At 37.5% G+C, this 17,946-nt stretch overlaps 1 protein-coding gene across 1 annotated transcript in view; it reads right to left on the reverse strand.

Annotated features, from left to right (window-relative positions):
- Positions 1-757: 757 nt before the first annotated feature.
- The window catches only part of mical3b (microtubule associated monooxygenase, calponin and LIM domain containing 3b), a gene marked incomplete at its 5' end in the record, with an annotated part of 18,453 nt that continues 1,264 nt past the window's right edge, over positions 758-17,946 (reverse strand). Inside the window, 14 exons of the mRNA XM_079816349.1 lie at positions 758-1,636; positions 1,755-1,828; positions 1,986-2,085; positions 4,990-5,040; positions 6,775-6,868; positions 6,954-7,061; positions 9,135-9,223; positions 9,301-10,590; positions 11,787-11,864; positions 12,181-12,419; positions 12,505-12,782; positions 13,641-13,735; positions 15,227-15,410; positions 17,175-17,279. Coding sequence (XP_079672475.1) covers positions 1,452-1,636; positions 1,755-1,828; positions 1,986-2,085; positions 4,990-5,040; positions 6,775-6,868; positions 6,954-7,061; positions 9,135-9,223; positions 9,301-10,590; positions 11,787-11,864; positions 12,181-12,419; positions 12,505-12,782; positions 13,641-13,735; positions 15,227-15,410; positions 17,175-17,279 — 2,970 coding nt within the window. The 3' untranslated portion in view covers positions 758-1,451. The remainder of the gene's footprint in view (positions 1,637-1,754; positions 1,829-1,985; positions 2,086-4,989; positions 5,041-6,774; positions 6,869-6,953; positions 7,062-9,134; positions 9,224-9,300; positions 10,591-11,786; positions 11,865-12,180; positions 12,420-12,504; positions 12,783-13,640; positions 13,736-15,226; positions 15,411-17,174; positions 17,280-17,946) is intronic.

Here is a 17,946-nt window from a genome sequence, read left to right on the forward strand (position 1 = left end):
CAAAAATGTTAGATGTAGAAATAAGTGCGCACAAGGCACCTTTAGTCCCTGAAACATTTCTCTCAACAAAGGGTTTGTTAAGCGATGCAAATACTTCATTTACATGTTGGCCTATTTAGCAGAAGCTCTTATCCAAACAAAAGAGGAACAAATGTCAAGAAGCCAGCATTATTCGTAATATACAATGCCAGGTTTACTTGACAACTAGATTAGGAAGAAAGCTAGAGAAGAGGAGAAAAGCAGAGTTGTTTTTTTTTATTTTGATGTGAGTGCATTGGTTTTAAAATGAAATTTTGACTGACCTCAAGAGGTCAAACTACATTTTATATGAGCTGTTAAATTTTTTTTTTTTACATATTGGGTATTGACATTTTTTGCACCCCTTACCAAAATGTTCGGTCAAAATAGAGTTTAAACACTGTAGTTTTGTCATTTTCTGCCAATAAACATTATGTAAACATTGAAATTAAATAGACATATTGTATATAAAAAAATATAAATTAAAAATACTAAATAATTTTGGCAAGTAAAAAATATGATTATATATATATATATATATATATATATATATATATATATATATATATATATATATATATATATATTACTTATAAGTCTGAGTATTATTACTAATGCATTATTACTAATGCATTAAAAAGTTATAGGGCACCAAAGTGTACCTTATTCATAGTTTTTATGCCAAAAAACAAAACGGTGGTCAAACTCCAAATGAAAATGTAATAGTCCACACGTTTTTCTCAAAAGAAAAGTTGTTTAATGCAAGGAAGTGTTACAGAATGAAATATAACAACAAAATGTAAACTGTTATTATGCTGGGAAAAAAATCAAGATAATAATAATTTAAAAAAACATTTCAGTCAATAAATTAATGAGTGTCTTTATACTGAGAACTGACAATGTGTTAGATGCAGGTTAAACAGCAGGAACAGTTGAAAATAAGGTAAAAAAAAACAAACAAACAAAAAATCTTATCTTGTGTATCTAAGTTTGCATGCGTCAGCCTGTACTGCACAATGACAATGTGATTATATATGCCATTTCATGTTCATTTCTGTCAAGTCAAAACATGATGAATCTGGGTAAAATGACTACCTTAACTTTATCCAGCTGTTTGAAATAAGACAACAAACAGAGCAGACAAAACAATGCTCATTTGCATAGTAGCATAGCAGTCTTAGAGGAGCATTATTTGGCAGCAAGACATCACCACTCGTCTTAATCAGGGACTTTATTTTGCACCTCGGATAACTGAGAATCACTTACAGCCCAATAGCTTGCTGAGTCCTGATATTATGTAGTTGCACATTCGGGCAAGAATACAGGGGGACGGGCCTGTTCAGACCAATGAAAACAGAGCAGCTGCATATTTTTGTAGCACAAACAGGGACAGAGTAGCCCTTAAAGCGGCATGAGATTCGTGCATGTGCAAGTCAGTCCCAGTGCAAATTGAAGCCCTTAGACAGCATGACGGCCTCCAGGTCACCATCCTCCTCTTTTTCCCTCACTCGCTGCTCCTCCAGCAAGGCCACCAGAGCATCCCTCTGCTCCACCACATCCAGCATCTCGCTCAAAATACGCCTCTCCTCCGCCAGCTCGTCCTCTCCCTTCAGATCGTCTGAGAGAGAAGGAGGTGCTGTGTGACTGCTATGACATTGTTATTAAGTGAAGAAACATTATGCGAGAACACCACAGAGGAGTAAGGGGAACTATTTATATCCTCCGTGTGTACTAACCGTCCACGGCCATGCGCTCTCTCAGCTCCTGTTGCAGACGGCTCTGCCTGTCCTCCAGCTCCAGTTCACGTGCACTGCGGACAGACCACACAGATGAGCACAGAGCAATCAAACAGTACTAGACCGAATAGAGCAGAAAACACTTTAATAATACCTGACCGCACAGATGAGTGCAATCTGCACAGTTTAGAGACTATTAAACATTCAAAAAGTTGAATGAAAAATACTCACAATATCATGAGCTCAGATTCATAGCGCACAAGAGCATTCTTCTCCTGCACTAGCTTAAACCACTGATGCATTAAACTGGGATCATCTTTCTTTCCCATTCCTATGAGAGAGAGAGAGAGAGAGAAGAGGAGGATGGGACCCTTGTATGTGATGGACACGCTAACATACACATGCATAAATATGCTTTTAAAAGGGTCCAAATGAACACTTGCAAACACTTGGCTGTGGCTTTTATCCCTCAATATAACGTGGTTAAAATATAAGTAATGATAGTCAAATAAAAAAGATAATTTATTTTAATTAAAGCTGCAGTCCGTAAGTTTTGCCTCTTTGTCGCCATCTCTGTTTGAAACCTGGAATCGCAGTTATTTGTGGAATTATCATCTGTACATGGGTTGTGTTTCTAATCAATCTAATGTTTTGAGGAGTATGTGTGGCTGTCATTCATTCACCGCACCGGTGTGGATACTGTACTTCAAAATCACAGATTCTACGTCTTGGAAGTACGACCAAAATAAGATTTTTTTTTCATCTGAACAAGTAAGTAACATGTCTGACACTTTTGTTCTGTCCAACTGTGAAAAAAAAGCATTACAATAAACCGTGCTATCAACGGTGATGAAATCTAATGATTGCTTGGCTCATATCACATCAAACTGTGCAAATGATTATTATTGCTATACTTTGTTCTCACATTTTTAATGTTAAAAACATCAGCATTGCGTGACTATGTGTATATAGTGTGCATTAGCGTTATCTGTAGATTTCAATTCCTGTACAGTCTAATCTTTTGCTTTTGACTACGGGTGAATCTCCAGTTGTCACTGATGATTGTCGTTTGGACCTTTCTGGATTACAATCAGCCATCAAAATGGTAAATTGAATTGTTCCAGCTGCTGTGAGAAAAGGCTATATATGATCCGCCACCTGCAGCATCCCCACATGCGATACTACTTCTTTAGTATCGCAGCCGGACTCCTTCTTTATGTGTACAGATGTAATGATGCAAAGACATGCTTGAATTTCATGTGGAAATCCACCAGTATAACATAAATTATGTCTAATATATGTCAAAATATAATAATTTTTAACCAAAAAAAGTTACGGACTGCAGCTTTAATCGAAGATAAAAAAATCTAAAATATTCAAGTTCATTCAATTATCAAAAATATTTGTATTTTATTTATTTATTGTATAATATTGAATTAAAAAAGGTCATTTCTGGACCCTGCTTATGAACTTTGGGGTCAGTAAGATTTGTTTTTAGATAAATCTCATCAAAGCTGCATTTATTTGATCAAAACAGTAATATTGTGAAATATTACAATTTAAAATTACTGTTTTCTATTTTAATATAATTTAAAATCTTAATTTATTTATTCTTGCGATGACAATGCTAAATTTTCAGCATCATTGTCACATGATCCATCAGCTGATTTGGTGCTCAAGAAATATTTCTTATCATCATCAATGATAAAAACAGTTGTGCTGCTTAATATTTTTTTTGTAAACCATGGACATTTTTTTAGGATTCTTTGATAAATAGAAAGTTCACAAGAACTGCATTTATTTGAAATAAAAATCTTTTGTAACATTACAAATGTCATTACATTGCCAGGACTCCCTGGAAGAAGAAATTTCTTTTAATCTCAATGGGACCTTCCTGGAAAAATAAAGGATAAATAAAAATAAAATAAAAATGTCACTTTTGAAAGATGTAATGCAAAAAAAAAAATCTTACTGACCCCAAACTTTTGAACAGTATTTATATAAATTAGAGCTGTCAAATTGATTAATCGTGAGTAATCGCATCCACGATAAAAGTTTGTGTTTACATAATATATGTGTGTGTATTGAGTATAATTATGTATATGTAAATACACGCATGTATATATTTCACAAACGTTTATTTTGGATGCGTTTAATCACGATTAATCGATTTGACAGCACTAATATAAATTACTAAAAATGTGCAAGCAGACAAAACCAAACAATAGAGACCAGACAATAATAAAAAAACATCTGCACACACATACACACATACACTGTCTTTCATATAGCAATAGAATAAGACTTGATGTGACATTTTCCAATATGATCAATGACATGCCATGCCCATGCAACTCCACCACGAAAGGTTACAGAGTGTAATTTAGGATTGCAGGAGAGAAATAACATACTTAGCTGGTGAAGTGGAGGCTCTTGCACTACGTAAAGAAAAAAGACTGTACAGACATAAACTGAATGATCATGTTCTGTCCCTTTAGCTTTAGCTGTGTACAGCAGGATGAAGGAAGAAAGAGAAGAGAAGACAGAAAAGGGAGGATTTAGTCATTATGGCTCTGACAAAATCTGCACTAGAAGGGTGAGACGGGAAGCTGGGGTTGTGTTACCTTCGGAGGAACAGCAAGGACAGAGATAGACAGGCCTTCTACGAGGAGAACCTAGAAAAGGCTCGACTAAGACCGAAGAGACGAGGAGAAAAAAAAAGAGGAGAGGAGGTATTCAGGAGAGAAACAAAGCGAGGGAAGGAATAATGGAGGAATGGGAGGTGCGAAGCTGAAATGGGTCGAGTTGGATGTTCATGTCCAGGCAGCAGACTGACTGAAAACCTGCGGTCTCAGAAAGTAGGCCACCAGAGAGATTTGCCTAAATGTCCCCATGTGTTTCTAAGTTAGAATAGCAGAACTATACCATGAACCCTGACTAAAATCTGTGTTTGTATTTTTAACAGTCCTGCCATTCAAACCTCATCTAACACAGTCACACCCACCAGACGACACAAACCAAATAATGCTACCACGAGCATCTAGATTCAATTCAGACACAAAGCTAACAGCAAGCAGACAGGACTAGTGTCCACAGCACGGAACAACACCACAACGTTATCATAAAACGGATGCTTGATGTTAACACGTTAACTATTGAGCCTGTAAGACCGTAAACCTGTTTGTTAGCGTTATTAGCATCAGCGCTCATTCTAAATCAAATATGTTGTACATACCACCCAGATGTACGTCCAAGAGGTCAGAGGTACTAGAGTCTTCCCAGAAGTCTATCATGAGGAAGGACACATCATGAGGACCGTGACCCTTAAAAGTCACAGGAAACATAATATCCTGTGCTGCTCTGTCTGCTCGTTTCAGCAAATATGCTAATATAATAAATGTAGCAATAAAAGATGGTGTTTTTGATGAACGTAAGACTTTGTAACAAACATAATATGATGGTATGAACAGTGAGATGACAATTCATAGTACATCATAAATTGCCTAAAAATATGAAATAAATAAATATAATTTATAAAATATTTGTGAGATTTAAGCTCAAAGGAAGTGAACAAGTTACAAAATACACTTATATTCAAGACACATTCTATGAAAACAAGCCGCCTTCTGTTGAGCTGAAACACAACTTAGACCAGCTTAAAAGGATAGTTCAACCAAAAATGAAAATTACCCCACGATTTACTCACCCTCAAGTCAGACAGACAGCCGTAGGCTACGCATCGGTTTACGACGAAAGAGTAACCCCTGACTCAATGCATGACGTATTGACAAACGCGGCGGCGCAGAGGATAGAGCAAAACAAAACACCGGTCACGAATTAGAAGTCTAAAACGAGAATTTTAAAAGAGAAATGTCAGAGGATTTCAATATAAGAGAAGAGGAGCTTGAATTTGTTGCCCTGCCCTATTTGAACCGCGAGAGGCGTCAAAGCTTAGGCTACACTATTCCTGCACCACGTCAGGGGTTACTCTTTTGGCGTAAGTCGACTTGCGTAGGCCGTCTATCGGAAGCTAGTTATTTTAGTGTAAAAAGTTTTAAATATGGATGTTTTTCTCACACAAACGCATCGTTTAGCTTCAGAAGGCCTTTAATAACTACCCGGAGCCGTGTGGATTACTTTAATGATGGATGCACTTTTTTGGGCTTTTAAAATCTCCTCGTCCTCCTCGTCTGAAAGAATAAATTCCTAAACACCTAGGATGGCTTGAGGATGAGTAAATCATGGGCTAATTTTCAATTATGGGTGAACTATCCCTTTAAGCCAGTCTTTCGGCTGGTTTTAGAGTGATTTTGGGCATTTCTTAGCTAGTCAGGCTGGGAGACCAGCTAAATACTAGCTTGGTCAGGCTGGGAGACTAGTTTGAACAAGAGAAGACCATCTAATACCAGCTTAGACCAATAAGCCAGGGGCCAGTTGCATAAATATAGCCATTATGTTAAGATAGTGTCTAGTATCAAGGGGTCTTACTTTTCAGTATCAAATTAGACCATCCTACGTTTTTATGTAACTGACTCAAAACGCAATGAACAGTCTTAAAGAAAAAAAACTTGTAAGACTAGTGTTAGCGGTTTATGCAATCGGCCCCAGCTTAGGCTGGTTCAAGCAGTATTTTTCAACAGGGTTTTAATGTCTCATGCAATGTTTTAGGATTTTATTTAAGATTATTATTATTTTTTTTTTAAATATCTTTCTTTGATAAATAGAAAGTTAAAAAGAACAGCATTATCACTTTTGTCACCTTTGATCACTTTACTGCATATTTGCTGTATGAAAGTTATTTAGATATGAGATATTTTTTGTTATTTTATTATTTAAAATGATATTATTTATAATTAGAAACAACACAGTACTTTTTAAAGTTATGTAACTGACAATAAAATAAATACCGGTATATATTTTTAAATAACTGAATGCAAATTGATTTTGAACAATTTTCTATAAAATTTTATTCCTGAGTCTCATCCGTTTGACGAGAAAGTGACAGGTGATTGACAGGTACCTGCTTCGCCTCTGAGGGCCTTCTCCACAGCCACACCCTTCTCCTCCAGCTGTCTCTGCTTTACCTCCACCTGCTCCAACTGACGCTGGATTATCTGAGGCGACATACACAAAACTAAATACACATGGTTTAACATACAAATAAACAAGCATGCTTCAAAACATGTCAAACACACCCACCTGTGCCCTGTGCAGCCTCCGCAGCTCCTCCTGTTTGGCCTGTCTGCGCGCTGCTCTCTGCACTCGGCGTGTCAGCTTTGCATTGAGTTCCTCCTCCGTTCCTGCTCTCTGAAACAGCGTGGTACACAAACTTATGCTGGAGGGGTCCGGGAACACCACCCAAACACCTACCACCTCTGACGGACATGATGAGACTGAGGTGGCTGCCTTGGTTGGCCGCTCAGGAAAAACACTGTGTTTCTATTGAGGAACAAGATGCCGAATGTTTCTGATTCAGCCAATGGGTTTAAAGGTTGAAGGGGCTCAATGTGAAATACAAAGATGCTACCTTAACAGCGTAAGCCCTCTTGTACGCCAACGCATGAGGTACGTAAAGCGACTCGGGAGAGAGAAGGTAGAAATTGTATTAATCGAAACTGTATTTCAGCAGGTAAACAGTGCCAACCACAGCACAAACTTCAAGTATAACCACAACAAGACACACACCTAAGCTACTTTTATAAGCTACTTTCAGCATCACAATCTAAAGTCTGAAGAACATTCAGTGCAATAATAAGATACCTCTTCCCCTTCATCTACTTCTTCATATATTGTCTCTTTAAGAAGGTCTGACTTGATGTCAGATAATTCCTCCCTCATCTGAGAGCACAGCAGCCAGAAAAAAAGACATTTGATTGCCTCTAAAATTTAATAATAAAAATCACAAAGCGTTAAATGATTCCATCAGTCCAGCTATACAACTGTAGGGTGTCACGGATAAATGCTAGACAAAGAGTCCTATTGTCGTATGCAGAAAGATATAGAATAATTGAACTAATTGAAGATTAAAGAGAACCATAAGTATACAGTAGAAGACAAAAATCAATACAAGAAGAAAGCAAAAATAAAAAGCAAGGGATTAAAGGGGCTATATTGTGAGAAATCATAATGTACTTAATTTTTCCAAGAAAAAAAAGTTAATTGCACTATGAAAACATACTTTCATCTTTCAGAATATAAAAGCACAATTTATTGGAACTGCAAAAATAACTAATTTTGCAATCCTTAGACTTCTGACACAAAGCTCAAAAGGACGTTTATGTACAGCACAAGTACTGGACAAGTTTTAAAGGCACAGCAGCAAAAATTGTCCATTTAATTGCAAGGATTAGACAGAGGGGTGAAACGGTCATGAAAAAATATATAATTTTTGTGCAGAGAAAAATATCTATAGAATATAGAATATAAAATACAAATATATTACAAAAAAATAGGATAATATTAAAGTGAACCATGCACTGAAAAAACAGGAAAACACATGTTGTCCAATTTACTTAATCATATTATTTGTGGTCTACGCAACAAATTTGTGTTTCTCTTCTAAACATGATTTCATTGCTTTCGATTAATGTAATTCTCTAAAATGTGCAATCTACAAGATTAAATTATTTGGGGTGAATGTGAACCAATTAAGTACTCGAAAATGATTTTTGCTGAAACTGTTTCCAGCATGCTTTGCTTGGGACTTGACGACTAGAGTAAAATTGTTGAAATTAAGTGTTTTTGGGCAAAATGAGAAAAAGGGGGAGACTTTATATTGTTTATTAGTGTTTAATGTTTAATTATGTTGGAATTATTCTAACCATTTAAATTACACTGGGTTACCATAGTGGAGAAGAGCGGAGCGATTGCCTTCGGCTGTGGACTGACTCAGCACATGTCATTAAAGAGCTTTTCACACTTAGTACATATATTGATCTGCTATTGCTGGCAAATATAATGAAAGCTACTGAGTACTGTGTTATAGATCAGTCAAGTGACAACAAAAATAAACATGTGTTTTGATTAAAGAGGCAGGGTCTCAAGCCCCCGTTTGCACCATTGTTGTTAGGGAGCCATATTAAAATCATTGTAAGACTACTCAATTCAGTTACTTAAAAATTACTTAATTCCATTATGTTGAAATTATGTGAACAAATTATATTTGTTTAACTTAATCGAATCATGTGGAACCGATGTACATGATTAAATCATGTAAATCCAACACACCATTTTTTTCAGTGTGGGGGAAAAAAATTAAATGGTTAAAAAAAATATGTAAAATATATACAAAATGTTATATATGTTTAAAATAAAATATTCATATTCAAAAAGGAAAGGAAATAAAGTGAGAATGCAAGAAGCGGGAGTGTTTTACTCTACCTGAACTCTGAGAGGACATCTTTCTAGAAGAGCATGACAGGACAAATCTGTGTCTTCAGAAAAACTTGGATTCTTCCGGAAACACAGGTCTGAGATGTGGAAAGAAATAAAACCTCACAGTCACTAGTTCACGTGATAGCGTTTATTTATAGATCATCAATCTCACCTGTGGTTCTGTTGCTACCTGGCACTTTCCGCTTGCTCTCAATGTTAGCTGCGGCAGGTAGAGTTTCCGCCACCACCGCTGCCTCTTTCCTCTTTTTGTCCTTCTTATACACCGAAAAAACGCTCTTCCAGAGGGACTTGGGCTTCCCTGGCTCCTGCTGGCTCTCAGCTGCTGCATTCACGCTCTTCCTGCTTTTACGGGGAGAAAACAACGAGTTGCGCTTTTTCTCCTTCTCCTTCACACCCTTGTCCGCCCCCCACAGCTTTATCTCTGACCTACGAAGCCTGACCTCCGGTCCCCCCGCCAGCAGTGGGGCGACCAGCCGGTCTGGGAGTGTCCTCCTTTGCTCTAGCCTACGGTCGTCTGTCTGGTTTACCGCGTCTCCGTTCTCCACAACGGCAGATCTTTCCGGCAGTCCGGAAGCCTCGTCCGCCTCATCCCCACACAGGATCTCAATTTCATTCGAGGGAAGACTCCGAGCATGATCGAGTTCTGGTTTAAAACTGTCCCGCTGAGTAACACGAGCAGCGTAGGTAGATGTGTAGACCATAACCTCTCGGTCCAGTATGGGTTCGGAATGACGAAGGGCGCAACACTGCTTGCCGACAAGAGGGGAGTGAGATGGGCTGTAGGGAGGTGTCGGAAGACCTGCGTCTGTATTCATAACACTTTCATTACCAAATGAAGTGAGGTCCAAACCCTGCTTGTCTTCCATCACACAACCTTCTACAGTGATGCTGAGTCTGTGGATTACAGAACAGCGGCCTATCGCCTCTTCTAAAGAGACGCCTGCATCGCCATCAATAGTGTGAGACGGTCCAGGTGGGGATGTACTTTGAAAGTCTGTCAGAGAGTGAGTTTGTGTGCTGGAGTCACAGTTTTTTGCCATTTGGTTGGCAGAATCCAAAGCAGCGGTATTGCAGGACGGTATGTATGCGACTGAGGTGTAAAAGCTTTCTTTAACATTAGATGTCTGGGCTTCCATATGTTTGGGGAGGAATTCTCTAGGCAGCGGAGTCAGGCCTAAACTCTTCCTGATCTCGGCACTCTTCAGCCAGAACTCCTCTACGACCTCTGACCTCTTGGCAGGTGAGTTCTCGGGGTTCGTCGACAGCTCATGTGTGGGTGTGTGGCCTGATTCTGGTTGTTTCGAGGAGGGTGGGAAATCTGCGGAGACAGGTGATTGGTGGAATGGAATGGACTCTTCCTGTTCCTGTTGGTCACATGATTTGGAGTCTGTGACGGAGCTGGCATCTATTTCTGGGTCGTCGCTGTACCCTTCACAGGACTCTGGTTAATAAAAGAATGAAAGGATAAAGAAAAAAATCAAATGAGAATGTGAAAGAAAACTAGAATCTAGAAAAATTCTTGAGCTCTAGAATCTTCTTAACAAAACAGTTTTGCGAGGGAAGCGATGCATCCTTTCAGATGCTCTTAAACAAGCAGTAACATGAAGCAGCCTAAAAAAAAGATAAACTATAGTAGATTAATTTGATCATTTTGGAGGTTTTTCAATTTTCACAGATCAAGATGTTCTAGAACTATATTTTCCATCAATTCTTAAGCATGTACAATAGCACATGTTTTAAAATTAAATTAAATTAGAATTAGAAAAAATACTTATTGAAAGTTGTGTAATATTACTTGTACCATGTATCATGTGCAACATCGCAGTTTTGTGGATGTTTTCTGTGCATCAATTTTTACTGTCTAGGATCTATAAAGTAGGGAAACGTCTTTATTTATACTTCATAAACTGCAAAAGTGATTAACACTACACTACTGTATGTGATAGGCAGGCAGAGTCCGTTAAAGCGTCAAAACATTTTATTGGCCTGGCCATTTACATTTGATTTCTGTTGCGGCGCACTACAAAGACTCGCTCCTTAGTGAAATCTTATTGGTTCAAAATGTCACACTATATCCAACTTATTTTGAAATGCGGAAGCAAGCTATTTAAGTGCAGTAAATGGTAAAACTATTTGTGCTACAAACCAGTATCTTATTAAATATGACAATACATTAAAATAATATGATAAGAAATACCAGTTTGCAATATGAAGCAGCATAACGAGCCGTTTTTGTACAGCTAAAAATAACTGGAAATGGGTAAAACCGGAAGCATTGCGCATTCAAGTTACAAATTGCCACTCTTACACTTACGTGGACAGCAAATATGTTCTGATTGCTTACATTGTGCAGCATTATTGGTTTCGGTGTGGGCAGCAGATAAATTACTACATGAAAACTTGTCGTGCCTGGTTAGGACACACACAGTTATGACAGCCAAACAAATGCAAATTATTTCAATAAAATCCAGCACAACACAAAAACATAAAAAGCCAAAGCAATTGAAAAATATACACAGATTACTATTATTCATGCACAGCCTGCAAATGAAATAACCTGCAAACAAGATATATTAAGTTAATCTAATGCAGCAAATGCTAAAGAAGGCTATCAATGGTCATCGGGGGTGGTGCTACCTTTAACAAACCCCGCCTCCTCTTCCTCAAGCCACACCCCCGAGAGCCGTTCCTTCTCCCAAGGGCAGTACTCACCCTCTATACACATACATACACATTAATGTGTCATCAACAGCCCAAAATACACACACATACAGTGGTGAATACACAATAATAAACTCGTACAAACAAGCATGACAATATTTACCTCACACACAAATACACTGACCAAAATATTGTGAGAATAGGACACCAAAAAAATGGATAAGACATTAAATTGAACAATACCTCATTTTAAGATGATTTCTCTGAAATAAACAAGCTATATAGGTCATAAACAATTTCAGATAAGATTTAACTTTGCTTATTTTATCAGAGTCATTTCTAAAAATATTGAATATGAACAAACACTCACCATCACTAGACTCTCCCTCGTTCTGTTCTTCTTCTGAAACTTCTCCTTCTTCCTCCTCCTCCTCCTCCTCCTCCTCCTCCACAGCCTCCTCCTCCTCTTGTTTTTCCTGGTTCTTCCCTCCCTCTTCCTCCGTTAGCCCCTCCCCCAGACCTAATTCTCTCTCTCCATTGGTCCTGGAGTGCAACCCCTCCCCCTTCCTCCAGGCAAGCTCCTCCTCCTCAAGGTCCGACTCAGAGCTACTGAAGACCAATAAAGAAACATATATTTACCAGGACAAAACATGCCAGTAAATATTAGGAGCATAACAAGAGCATGTTTGGATACCTGGACTGCTCCTCTGTGTTCTTCTCCTGCAGGCTAGCACTGAGGTTGTGCTGCGCGAGCGTCTCCTCTGGGACCTCTTGCAGTGGGCTGTCCTGTTGCTGTGGACAGGGTTTGTAGTTCTCCAGCTCAATACGCTCTGGTGTACCACACAGTCTCTTGGCCAGGCTGGATGCCATGTCTGGGTGGGTGCTGGAGGACCAGCAGTCTGGTGGAGTGGCTGTGCCCACTGACCCGGGAGAGGACAAAGACGCAGAAGTTGAGGATGGAGCAGGGGGAGCCTGAAGAGACAGAAACACAGACATGTATAGCATATATATATATATATATATATATATATATTACAATCATTTAATTTCCATTCTCATTTACACATGTATGCACATATACACACACACACACACACACACACACACACACACACACACACACACACACACACACACACACACACACACACACACACACACACACACACACACACACACACACACACACACACACACACACACACACACACACACACACACAGTAAATAAAAACAAGCAGGAATGGAAAATGCTTCGCAAAGACCATCACAAAGACAAAATAAACCATGTGAGAGTAAAAAAGTTTGACAGAAATAGAGAATAAATAGAGAATAAAGGCACCAAGAATAATATCTATAAAACAAATAACTATAAATAACTATAACAATAACTATATTAGCGTCCACACCAACGGATGATAATGTTCAATTTATTGTAAGCACACGTCATTATATGTATTATATAACAATTATATAATGTTAATATATTGCATTTATATTATATTTTACATAAATTGTTATAAAATATTATGTTGCATATATTAAATTCAATTCAAATTTGAATTTGAATTGAATTGAATATATGCAGTATATAGATAAAGTATAGATGTATACTATATATGTAAATATAAATTTAAAAAAATCCTAATTTTACTTCAGTTGAGTCATACATATGTCAGATATAAAAAGGCACTATATTGATAATGCATGTGTACTATACAACTATATAAAATGTCTGTTTTTTTAGTACACATGAATATACATATATAAAAACAGGCACAGAGAGGATCTAAAGAAAGTATAATGGTGAGCTGATGAATGATGGGGTTACCTGAGCAGGCCGAGGGGCCCCTGGTGGGGCCGGTCTCTTTCTCTGAGCCACGCTGGCCAGTCTGAAGCTGAAGTGGTGCTTACAGTAAAACTTCCCTGTACACACCGAAAGAAAGGAAAAGAAGAAGTAGCTGATTCAGGGAGTAAATGTCTTATTTATATTCTGGCAGAAGTCGGTCTGAATGCCGCCTCTTTTTTAAACTTGAAGTGTTTGAGTCATGTGATCTGCATAACCCCAAGGGCGTAGTTTTGGTTTGAACATTGGGGGGGTTGAAGTGGAGTAAACTGTTTAGCGGGGTCCCGGGGGATGCTTCCTCGTGAGATTTATTTGTTTGTTTGTTTGTTTATTTTTGCAAAATGGTCTTTTGTGGTATCATCCACACATGCATTAATAACAACTGCAACAAAATAATAGCCTAGTTAAAAATTACTTGTTTACATAGGATATGATGTATATTATTTTATTTAAGCACCTAAATACTTATCAGTTTGTCAGAATTTTCAAAATCAAAGTGCCATGGTAGGTCAAACTAACTTTAAATCTTTGCAATATCTGAAAGCCAGATTTTTCTGATATCTGTCATTATTACAGAACACATTTTACACATGGTGAAAACTATTTGTTTAGGGAATAATTCAAGAAGGTCCATACTTTAAAGCTATTTCTAACTTGTACTTGGCCTTATAAAAAATAAGATAGTTCTTGTAATTGTTTAACTATAGCATTTGTTACAATAAGGATATAATTAAGATTGATGGCTCCTCATTACCATGCTTAGGCAATAGCAAACTAGCATTTGTTATGAAAAATAGCAACATACACATAGTAAAGGTGGTCATGAGTAGTTTAAAAAGCTTGGTGCAGGATGATGTTTTCTCCTCTTTTTAGTTTATGTGGCTGTTTTAAATTACGTTTGACTTTCTCCATAGCGTTTTGAAGTGGTAAATTCTCAATAGAATTCAAATGGGTTGCACATTTTATCATCAGCGTTTTGATAGGAACGGCTAGCGCAAACCTTATCACACTTTTGGACTAAATAAGTCATATTGCTGCTCTAATTGGTCCGTTCATTTCTTACAGGAACTTAGTGCTTATAAAAGCTATGAGCGCGCAATGTAATTAATTTATAGCCTGATTCTATTTTTATATGAATCATATTATAAATATCCCACTCACCCGCAAACTACGTCCCCCTGCATAACCCTATCAGTTAGAAATGTTTGGTGTTTTGACCCCTATTTAAAAAAAAAAAATGTTTAAGAGGCAATTTGCTGAGGGCCTTCAGTTTGTGTGTGTGTACTGTTGTACAACAATAAAAGCCCTGTACCAACACACACACACACACATTGCAGACCTTATGACTGTGCAATGGTAACAAAAGAGCATTTTGTTTGTCCAAAAACAGTAGCCCACAGCAACAACAGGGAATTTTCACACTCCGTGCCGCCCATCTTGTGACAACGTCCATGAAAAGCTAAACATCTATTATTTTTATAAGGAGCATAAAATCTTAAAATCACTAAGTAACGATAATGATAATTTTATTAGTGGAAGTATTAAATGGTTATTTGTGCGCGCACACACACCATGAAGTTGGTCATAAGCGTAGTTGGAAAGGCGTAACGTGGAGCTGCAGTGGTCACACTGGAAGCAGCTCCTGTGGAAGAATTTTCCCTCCGCGCTCAGCCTCTCCATGACATAAACGCGACGGCCGCAGAAATAACACACATCACTGCCGCCCATATTCACAGGAAACTCCTTTTGAGATCCCTACAAGTGAGAAGTCAGAGGTCAGCCGTCAGAATATAGACACACACACACACAAACACACACACACACACATATGGGTCAGTAGTAGTTACAGACCTGGGGTGACTAGGGGTTAAACGGATCATTGTTGATCCGTGATCCGTACGGACCAGGCTCCACGGTTCGCTATGCATGTGATTTGCGGATTAATTGCAAGTTTAACTGCCATTGACTGAAAGTTTATTCTTTTCATGTGTTTTGTCTTGCTAGTTTACACATCCAATAGATTTTAAACCATTCCAGAGCTGGAAGAGACAGAGGAGAATTTAATTCGGTACTCGCGCTGAAGCGCATGCAGTTTAAGATACCGCGTGAACTCCCAATTGATTCCTCTTTCGCGTCTCCATGCACTTGGATGGACACGCACACACAAAATTGTCAAAATACCCGTCTTGGCAAGTATTCTCGTAAACACAGTCGGTTTTATCTCAAGAGAAAGAGAACAAGAGAAGGATGTGTATTGTTATATTGGATCCGTGCATTCTGCCTTAAAGTGACAGCAGCCTAATATACCTGCTGTTGTCTGTATATTATTAAAGCTGGCATGAAATCAGAATTGACCAGAATTTAATTTACTAGTGTATGCTATTGGTCTTATTGTGAACAATTATTCCATGCATTTATTTATTTAAAAATGTATACTTCATAAACACATCATAACTTCATGAAAGCTCTTCCTGTAATCCGCTCACAAGATGTCTAAGACGTACGCGAGGCTACACTGCAGTTATACAATCAGATATCAACACTCCCTTTTCGCAATCCAATAAACAGCAGATGGATAATACAAGTCCCATCCTCTGTTTTTTTTCTTGTTCAATATTCAATATACTCAGAAATATGATTAAGTTCAAGTTGGCATTCTACTTCTGTTTCATTTTGACTTTAATGTTAATCAAACTACAAAACACAGCTTTAACAAAGATCAATCTATATCAAATTTATACAGTGAACAGTGTTATTTTATATTTAATTACATTTCTATACCGGAAATGAATACTATAGTTAGACCTTACTTTATTTGTAATTTTGTTATATTGTATTTATCCATGCTTGTAATTTGTGTTATTTGTTCTTATTTTTTACTGACTTTTCACTTTAATAATGTTTGAACTTTATTAGTTAGACTAGTAGTTTTTTAGTTGGTCTCTGAGTAGTTGGTCTCAAAGTTACCTCCCCCCCAAAAAAAATTCTTGCTGATCCGAAATATTATTTGATCCGTGACTCAAAAACGGTAATATGATCCGAACCGTGAGTTTTGTGATCCGTTGAACCACTAGGGGTGACAAGGTGCGTTAAATAAATTATTATTATTATTATTTTATTTTAATATTTCAATTTGTATTATTTTATTTTTTACATTACATTATATTATATTCTATTTTTATTTTAATAAATATAAAATAATTTTTAATATAATAAATAAAATATAAACAAAAGCTCAGATTTCACCAGATGCCATAGACAAAAGTTTGGTCATTCCAATAAATTATATTTGATTGCAGCACATTCATGGAACAACACTTTGGATGTGGTCAGTCTAACAAAGCTGTAAAGCATTGAGCCATATTAGAGAAATTGGATTACAGCAACTCACACACTCAAACAAAGTTCAATGCTGGGTTACAGGCCTTATACACACAGTAATATGGGCACTTAAAGGGACACAAGAATATTCACAAAGTTAGGGAAGGTTTGTTTCCAGCACTACAGGACAACTCTTACCAACTCCCCCCTGTGAAGGAGCTTGGAAGCTTGATCCTGCTGAATCTGATTGGCTATCTGCTGAGCCAATGAGCTCACTCCGCCCGTATACATCTGAATGTAGCTCTACAAATCAAAAGATGAGCATGGAAAACAAGCAGGAATGGAAAAAGCTCTTGAGATGAAAACCATCAAAAAGACAAAATAAATAATGTATCGTATGAAAGTAAAAAGACTTGACAGATTGGTCTAGGAAAGTAGAGAATAAAGGCACCAAGAACAATTACTATAAAGATAACTATAACAATAACTAATATTAGTGTCAACATGAACGGACGATAACGTTCTGTTTATTATAAGCGTGAGCTGCAGTTACGTCTGCCACTTTAAATAGACTTTAAATTAATCTGGAAAAAAGCGTTCGGAATTGTTCCTCTGTGACAGTTTTGTTATAGTTGTGGTATGGACTTCCCTATTCTCATAGAATTAGAAATAATAAAAAAAACCTTTATAGTTCTATAAAAAATCTATTAAAAAACCTGTCAGTCAAAGGCAAAGTCAGTCAGTCAATATCAAAAAAGATAAGATGGAGATAATAAATCATTCTGAATCTGAGATTCTTCAGTTAAGACCCTCGAATCACATGTCCCACGACCTCCAGTCACTGATAGGCTGTTGAGCCCCAGGCCACTTCACACAGAGAGCTCCTTCACAACCCATTCATACTGGGCCCATTCATACTGGGACTTCACACCAAAGAAGCTTAAAACAGAACCAGATTTGCCATCGCTAT

Source organism: Gobio gobio (genome assembly GCF_949357685.1).
Source record: "Gobio gobio genome assembly, chromosome: 5".
Lineage (NCBI taxonomy): Eukaryota > Metazoa > Chordata > Actinopteri > Cypriniformes > Gobionidae > Gobio > Gobio gobio.